The sequence below is a fragment of the Atractosteus spatula genome, chromosome 15 (genome assembly GCF_055471065.1).
Source record: "Atractosteus spatula isolate fAtrSpa1 chromosome 15, fAtrSpa1.hap1, whole genome shotgun sequence".
NCBI lineage: Eukaryota > Metazoa > Chordata > Actinopteri > Semionotiformes > Lepisosteidae > Atractosteus > Atractosteus spatula.
The window spans coordinates 4,633,359-4,642,158 of record NC_142720.1 but is presented as its reverse complement, the minus strand read 5'-3'; the positions used below and the strand labels follow the sequence as shown (position 1 = coordinate 4,642,158).

At 40.5% G+C, this 8,800-nt stretch overlaps 1 protein-coding gene across 1 annotated transcript; it reads right to left on the bottom strand.

The window, feature by feature from the left end:
• Nucleotides 1–1,189: 1,189 nt before the first annotated feature.
• On the bottom strand, nucleotides 1,190–7,642 carry agt (angiotensinogen). Its single transcript, XM_088933959.1, has 5 exons — nucleotides 7,593–7,642; nucleotides 4,594–5,410; nucleotides 2,934–3,216; nucleotides 2,016–2,163; nucleotides 1,190–1,465 (listed from the first exon to the last, which is right to left on the bottom strand). Exons 2-5 carry the CDS (start codon nucleotides 5,372–5,374, stop codon nucleotides 1,289–1,291), a joined length of 1,389 nt encoding a protein of 462 aa, XP_088790085.1. The 5' UTR covers nucleotides 5,375–5,410; nucleotides 7,593–7,642; the 3' UTR covers nucleotides 1,190–1,288.
• Nucleotides 7,643–8,800: the final 1,158 nt, after the last annotated feature.

Sequence of the window (8,800 nt, the reverse complement as noted above, 5' to 3'; positions counted from 1 at the left end):
CCACCATGACCCAGGACAATACAGCTGACCGTTTATACAGAGACTCAGTCCTCAGTCTTGGATCAGTCAAGGGTCCTGTTTATTCACAGTGGTCAAATACCAGCCACACAGTGAATGAACCACAATTGTAACAGATTGTCTTTCCTGTTTCTTTTTTCAATTAAAATACAAGTCAATAATCTCAAAAGTTTTAAAATAAAATATTTATTGAATCCATTGCAGTGGAGCAATGCTGTTTTTTGGTAGTACACAAGATTCCAGAGGGGCATCACGTACTTTTTAAATTCACTTGGTCCAAAAACCAATTTGAGTGACATACATCATGCTGCTGTGTTTTTATAAGCCAGAAAATACTTCTTCTATAATAATCATTATACAGGTCTGAATTTCTTGAACTGTAGTGATACTGTAAGCAAAAAAGACATTGCAATTTATACTGAGAGCTGGAAGAAGTGGACATCTCTCTGACGCACAGTATGTTATTGGCGACACGTCGGTATTCATGAAATGTGTTATAGGGGCCATGTTTAATATAAAAACATACATTTATACAAACATATATGACATTAAGTCAAGCGCATGCGTTTTATCATTTTCGTTTCACCAGGTACTTGGACTAAAATGAGAAACCTGCTCTTGGGGTTGAGGGCTCTTGGCTGGTGGAAGTCTTGTGGTTCTTGGCGAATGAGTTCTGCAGGCCTGGGGCCACACTAGAAGCCATCGCACCTGCGTGTCACCTGCAAGTGCAGGGGCGTTCAGTGTGTTCTTGCGTACACGTCGCCACGTTGGGGTATTGTACACAGGGACCCGTCACGGGCTTTTGACCATAGTCTTGGCATCGGTGCATCACTTTGCAATTAGCAAGCCAGTGTTCCCCAGCACTTTTTGTTTTGTTCTTTAAATTTTGAAGAAGTCTATTCGGGCCCTGTCATTCAGGTTAGTGTGAGAATCCTTCCTTCCCAGGGCATTAAAATGACACGACATCCTGCAACTGGCACGCTCATGAAAAGTGAGTCAGTAACACGTCACGTTTTCCTCAGAAGGCAGAAGAACTGTGGGCATCTTTGTCCTCGTGCACTCCCCGGGCTGAAGATAAAGTTTGTGTTAGCTAGTTGTAATAGGGGCAGAGGGTAGAGCACATGCTGATTGTGTTGCAGTTTTTGCATTTAAGTTCACGTTTATTTGTCATTCCAGTCATATATAAGTATACGGTGGAACGAAATATCGTTCCTCCTGGTCCACGGTGCAAATACAGACATTTTTAGTTCACAGTTGAGAGAGGATGCCATCAGTGCCGTGGATCCGTTATTCTTCCAAGTAACAAGATGGCGCCCGTCTTCCCTTCAATTACGGCAAAGAAGAAGGGCCTGTCGACTCTGAAAGGGGAGACAATGGTGCTGTTGTAGCTTTTTTCTCCGGCCTCTGATCCCTCTTCAGACAGTTCTAGCGTCGCCCCGTTCAGCACCTGTGAAACCAGAAGTGTCAAAGGGCTTTTTGGCAAAAACACAGCTTGTGGTTGTGAGTGTTGACTAGGAGGTTGTAAGATGTTTCTATTTTCTAAGCAACCACCTTTCAGCTGGGTGCAGTGGTTTTAACATGACCAGGAACATACCAAGGCATTATTCCTATTTGAGAATTCCTGCCTTTTCCTTCAATGTCAATATACAGTCTGTTTTCCAGCACCAGTTAACAGGCAAAACACAGTTTAAAGGTTTCTCATTATGTTACTGTATATAACCCTGATGTGGGAGCTTGTTAGGATCAAGTGTGTGTTCGTCAGATCAAGCATTGTCCTTATTTTCACATAGAAACTGTAACCTGTGAGTTTAAACATGAAGATAGAATTATCTCTTATTTGCTTATCTTCAAACCGGTTTGTGTCCGTGTTCTTTACACCTTCTGATAACATTTTGTATGCTCTGAAATGTTCAGTGCAATTGAAATATTTCTTAGATGCTTTTCTACACTGAAAGTAAGCCGTGAGGTCCGTCCGAGTTTCCTTTCAAAACCTTTACCTTCCCGACTGTGAAATGCTGCTTTTTACCAAGTCCTCTGAAGTCTGCAGTTTCACCCAGCACATATGGAAGATTCATGTCCGAGAGAAGGGCTTGGAGGTCGTTCACAGTACTCATGAAGAACTTGGGCAAGAACACATTGAAAACCCTGCAGAGATCACAAAAAATACAGCTTGTCCATATGTGCTCCAAGCCTTTCCCCGGCCTACACACTGCACGTAGACCTGATTCAGCTGTTCAATAGTCTGGCACAATTACACATTTCACCTGTGGCTTTTAATAAGCACATGATGTCTAGAAATAATTGGACTTGACCCACTCAATCATTTTAAATTAATTTCTTTCCTTAGTGCACAGGAAACATCAGTAAAGTTCATATTTCCTTGTTTTTATTTTCACATTCTGCATGATTTGTTTCTTTAACTCTCTTGTGCTTAATATATGAGGAATTGTTTTTTGTTCTGATCTTCTCATTTACCTTAACTGACCTAATAATTGGCTCAACTAAACAAAATTAATATTTTCAGTGCCTTTAAGGATTATTTTTAAACAATTTAAAATATTTTTGGGCCTACGCCAACATTTTCGAGGTAACTAATATAATTAGACCATTTAAAGAGTTTTTCGATGAAAGAAAGTCAGACAATCAAACCTCTTGGCCTCAAACAACTAAAGTTTTCAGTTTTAGGAAACCGGTGTATATTGAACCAGAAATACTAAAATAAATTAGACAGGATTTGAAAACAGAGACACAGGTAGTGATGATGAGATATTTTGCAGAGGTAGCAAAGAGACCTTTAACGTTATTGACTAAGATCAGGAAAGGGGCAGTACTTAAGAAGTAGGCTTGAGAAGTAATTCTATGAACAAACAGCACACCATTAGATGTGCTCTCTAATGTGATTTTGTCAGCCATACCCATCAGTCAGTCCCGTGTCCAGCTCTGAAAATTCCACTCTTTTTCCTGTAAAAAGACGTTCCTCGATGCGGTGCAGGTCGGCGCCCTCGTGTGGCAGGACAAGGAGCATGTAAGTGCTCTTGCTCATGGGCAGTTGAAGGACAGAGATGTTTAGGCCCTTCACGTCTTTGTGCTTGAAACTGCCAGTGTGAGACAGCAGGGGGACCGTGACCCTGGTGTCTTTGTCGATCCAGAAGCCCTCTGTTGTGGTCTGCTCGGGCTGGAAAGGCACTTTCCATTTTCCTGAAACAAAACAAGTTTGTTTCTCTCAATTTGAGGATCAGCATACTTTTCTGTTGTTTAGATTCAAGTGCAAAAGACTACTCTTGGCAGCTGTACTCAACAATCCAGTCTTGTAAAGCTTTATTTTTAGGATAAATATCTTAACAGTGACAGAAATCAGTATCCCCCTCATGGAGGGCAACAGAGCTGGACTTAATAATAATAACAATAAAAACAATAATAATAAACATTATTTTATACAAGGCTTTTATACCTCTCAAAGCCCTTTAAAGGAAAACATAAAAAAGGATAACGAAAACAGCAACAAAGATATGAGATAAGAAAATTAGCACAAAGGAACAGAAGGGTTTAAAGGGCAGTAGAAGATGCAAAGGGACAGACAGACAATTAAATAAAATAAGAGCCTTTATTAAGAGGAAGGTTTTGAGTCTTGATTTGAAACAGTGAAAGGAAGTTGACTCTCTGATGTCCTTGGGGCTTTAGGGCGCAGAAGGAGAAGTCCCTATCACCCCTAGAGTGCAGAAGGGCTTGGTGGATATACAGGAGACCAGAATCACAGCACATGAACGAAGGCTGCGAGGTTGAGGAATAGAAAGACAGTAGCTCAGACAGGTACTGAGGTGCCAAACCAGGCAGAGCTTATAAATCTGCATGAGGATTTTGATGTTGACACAAAACCTAATAGGTAGCCAGTGCAAGGACTCCAGGACAGGAGTAATGTGATTGTGTGCATGTGACCTGGTCAAAATTCTGGCTGCCAACTTCTGGACATACTAAGTTTGTGGATTTAGAATCCCCATAAGATGGCTCTCATAAAATATATTTAAATCGGTGGGGGGAAGGTCACCCAAAACAAACTTGAGCAATCTTCATCATTTTATTTTTCTTTTACTTGCTGTCCATGGGGAAAGGCTCATGTTGTCTTTGCTTTCTTTTGGGAGTGTTAGGGCGTATTTCAGGGAAATAGACACTGGTGCTGCCCACTAACTTTAGCTTCCCTTTGGTATCTCCACGGTCCTGGAGGTTATCCCAGGGAATATGTTTGAGTAGATTCAGCTGTGATAAGAATCAACTTCCAATCAGCAGGAAGAAGGCTGAAAACATCCAGGCCTTACGCAGAACTGCATGAGATTGTGAAAGGTTTCACTCCAGTGTTTTGGAAGTTGTGTTTTACTAGAACTAAGTGTTCGTTTATTATTTTTAGAATTTACAACCAAAGACACAGGGACTTTTTAATAATGTCATGTCTCTGTCAGTGCTGCCTGCTTCTTACTTGGCGTGTCCTTTGACTAACTTTGGCAGTAACTACTTTGCTCAATTCATCTAAATTTAAAATTAAAAATCAATTCAGTTTGTACATTTTTGCATTTAACTCACCTTTGAAATGAACAGAACTTGCGAACATCAGGTCAGAAGATGGGTCGATGGCACTGAAAAGGTTCTTTATTTTCCCCAAAGATGTCTGCTCGATGAAGGAGTTCATGAGGGGTCTGGCTTCTGAGGCGCTGGAGAAGTCCACCGACCTGATGTAGGAGGAATCGGCGAAGTTCCGCGTGCCCCGAGCAAACTCCTGCGACAGTTTGACGCCTCTGTCGACAAAGGTCCAGGCAAATGTTTTCTGCAAGTCGGTGGTTCCGTCAGTCAGAGAACTGATGTGCTGAAGCGTGGTCAGAACTTTGTAGCCATCAAATACAAACGTGCAGTTTTTCGTATTTCCCTCCTTCACTATGCCAATGAACTCCTGCAGTTTTGCAGCTGTGGGTAATGAGGCCCCCAGGTAAAAGGTGACTAGAGTCCCGAAAGTGTTCACAGGAGAGAACAGAGCGTTCCCGGTCTTCTGCTTCAGTAGGGTGCGGTATACTCGAAGACCAAGCCCATTCTGGAGCCCTGCAAGCACTTCGGCTTTTAGCTGGATAAGATTTTGTTTGGTCTGGTCGGGCCGTTCTTCTGGGCTGCTGTCCCCCTGAAAGGTGTTTAGTGGGTCTATAGGGGAGGGTTCAATCAAGTTCTCCTCCAGGAGCTTCTCCTTGTGACTCTGAAGGTTCACGCAGGTGAGATTTTCTAACGCGAAGAGTTTGAAGGGGTGAACATAGACGCGGTTCCCCAGCGTCAGGCAAGCGCAGGAGAGAAGGAGCAAAGCCTTCAGGATTTCTTGCATCCTGTTCTCTCAGTCCCGTCTTATGAAGTAGTAAACCTGTTAAAAAAAGTAAAATACTCTAGAAATCAGGACTTGGCCATTGCAGAAATTCCAAAAGTACAGCTAGTTATGATGGGCCGTTTGCAACATTATTCTACTGCCTCTTTTGAGTTTCGCCTGTGTCCATCACAGGAATGGCTTTCTCAAGAGAACTTCGCAGAACTGCTGAGCTCCTCTCTAATGTCGGATTCACATCAGCGACACAGAAAATGTGATAAAGAACCTCAACTGCCACAGTTTAAATAGCAAACAAGTAATAATGACAAGTAAATGTTTTGATTGCTACTTAAATAAGACAAACATATATATATATACACACACATACAGTATATGTATGTCTGTTGGACATACTGAAAAATAAAATTCTCAGGGCTAAAGCTGACAAAGTTTGAAAAGGGGAAGGAAAATCATGCCGGCAAATGATTACTCAAGTGACATTAAACTATATTTTGCTGTTAAAAGCAGCGCGTTTCCAAAGTGTCTTTTTTATTTACCTGTGCTTGCTAGCTATGAATAAACTCATCCATGCTGCTCCCTTTTCTCAATGCTGCATAGCCTTACTAACAGCTGCTCTTAACAGTGTCTGTAATACAGCTGGAATAAGACCAAAACCCATCGCTCACTGGGTTTTTATTAAAACTAAATCCCGTCTGCACGGACCGCCTGCTGTAACATCACTGCACTGTCGTCCCGCAGAATTCAGAGCCGAATTTAAAAACGCAGTGACTAAGTGGCTTCCTTCCAGTTTACTTTTATGATCTGCTGTCAGCTGTCTCAATTTGGTCTGTGGTCCTCTTCCGAGTCCTCGCGTCTGATAATGGACTTTGCTTTTACAACAGTTACTATTTCAACTCAGTGCACCTTGCTGTTACATATGTCTTCCTACGAAGGGGCTTTGACCTTGTCTGCAGTTTTAAACCAATTATTTTTGTTCATCTCCCCACCACATATAGGTGTTCTTATGCAGTTTGACTTTTTGATCATTTTGTTCAAGGCTACAAAGTTTATAAGGTCACCGATTTAGAAAGTTCTATATAAATTTCAGGTAAATTTTAATGGTATTCAAAGCTTGTAAAACCTTCATGAGCACTTTATGTTAATGTTTTATAAACCCATGTAAAGTATAAAACAAATTCATTTATAGAAAAGGAAAAAAAACAACATGAAAGCTCACAGATGTTTCTTAGAGCCCAGTTTTATGAAACATGATAAACGTAAAAAAAAGTGCTGTATAAACATATTGATTATTTAGTGGGAAAGGTTAGTGAACTGATCTGCACTGTAGCCTGAGGAGAAATCCAATGATGTCAAGGCCTTGCAGTCGCTGCACTACGGACTGCATGAAGTTCATTTACTGGAAAACTAAAGCTATTGTTTTTGAGTTACATATATATAAACTAATGACAGAAGTTCCAAAATTGAATTTTAAAACAAGAAGAAGGAGAATTTTTTAAATGTTTTTTAAAGAGTGATTATATGTATTTTATTTCTGCTTCTGAAGCCCTGCAGGTGAAGACTCCCCACAAAGCACACAGTGCAAATTCCGGACTGCTGTCCTCTGGAAGAGGAAAGCCTGTTAATCATTGCATGAGGTGCGCATGTCAAAATCTGTCTTGTATCACAAAAATTGTCAAATATTTTCTTTTCTCCTTTCTTTGGACACAAGATACGAATCTCTTTTTTATTTAATAAGCAAATGTGTAGAGTGCCACAATTCCCCTTTGCATGTAGAATTAAAATACACTTATATGAAATTATGATAATCAAATGGATATAAAAAATATAATCTCTCATAATGTAGTGTGATTATGAATATTAAAACAATAAAATTACACATCAAAGTGTGTTTCATATATACTGTATTACATTATATATTAGATTATAATTTTTAAAACAGTTCTAGGACAGCTTTTAAAGACTTCAGCTTCTTCTCTATGACACACAATAAACAAGCTAATCTCTCAACACTATGCTTCAAAGCAAAAAGGAATTACGTCTTTTTATTAATAAGTGCACAGTTTCTGGCAAGAATTGCATCTTTAAACAATTACTTTAAAATAACAAGGAGAACTTGTTACAAATTCAATTTGATTGTTGTTGAATTTTCTTAACAGTTTTTAATTAGATATTTTCAAGGGAAATTATTGTTTTGAAAATGTTTTTATTAAGTTGCACTCACCTTCTGTTTCTGATGCAGCTGCTGCTGGTTTGAGAGTTCCGTTAGTCTGGTGATCTGTTTTTAAAGACAAGCAGCCTTGTAGTTGCTTCATGCTTTAGCCTGCCTGTTACTCATTAGCCAAGCTGGTGAATCACTGAAGCTGTGACGATCTGTTCTCAGCGCAGTTGTGCTGCTGTCCTGATGGACCAGCCCTGTGTCCTTTCCAAGCTCTTTACGATAACTGTGTTGTAAGAGGCTTTTTCTGTTACACCTTGCAGGAAGCTGACTAACGCTACTGAAGATCAAAAAATAGGAGGAATGGGCTATTAAGCTTCTGATCTTTCCGATGTGCGACCTCAGGATTCTTTGCACATCTTTTTTTATGTTTGTTGTTCCTCTTCTCCTGCTTTGCAGTCATCATCACGGCCTCACGTTTTGCCAAGACATCCATGTGCATCGTAATGCCATCCATTGTCAGAAAGTTGCTTATTCCTGGTGAAGCCTGCAGCATCCAAAAGCCTACCCTCTAGATATAGGAAAATGCCCTGGATGGGACATCACTCCATTGCTGAACATACAGGGACAACGTAGTGACCCATTTAACCGAGTTAATGTAGCATGTTCTCGCAATATGGAACCCGAGCAGAGAGCAGAAAACATACGAACTCCATGCAGAAGGTGCCCCAGGTTGAAATCGAACCCAGGACCAAGGACCCATGAAGCAGCAGTGCTAACGGCCACACCCCCGTGCCCCTCACATCACAATACCCCAGCTGTCTTTGCAGCGTCAGGAGAGATTTTGTGACTCAGGTGTGAAATAATCAGGATCAGTAGAACCTCTCGATAGACTGCTGCCAGTCCCAGAATGCCTACTGCTGTGGGTCAGTGGGTATTCCAGAAGGAATTTATGGCTCTGTAGTGTTTTGGCAGCCATTTTGATGAGAAACACAACAAATCATACAGTCCGATGTGGAAATGTATATGATGCCCCCTGAAAGAACTGTTATTATTATTAATGCTACTTTTATATTTGTTTTCACTCCTCTCCGTTATCGTTTGTTTAGATCAAGTTCTTTTAATGCACACTTTGCTATAGATTTATTATAGACATTTTTAATATCTCCCCCCCAAGTTCATAAAGGCAAAAAAAGACTCTTTTGTTTAGAAATGTTATGTCATGGAATGTCAACGTCACTAGATTCATGTGCTGAGGGACCTCACAGTTTTGA

Excerpts from the sequence above, each read along its gene's own strand:
- agt (XM_088933959.1), bottom strand. The coding sequence starts at position 5,374 with ATGCAAGAAATCCTGAAGGCTTTGCTCCTTCTCTCCTGCGCTTGCCTG. Across the intron at positions 3,217-4,593 it reads AAGTTCTGTTCATTTCAAAG|GAAAATGGAAAGTGCCTTTC; the intron begins GTGAGTTAAATG and ends GTTTTGTTTCAG. Across the intron at positions 1,466-2,015 it reads AGCATTTCACAGTCGGGAAG|GTGCTGAACGGGGCGACGCT; the intron begins GTAAAGGTTTTG and ends CTGGTTTCACAG.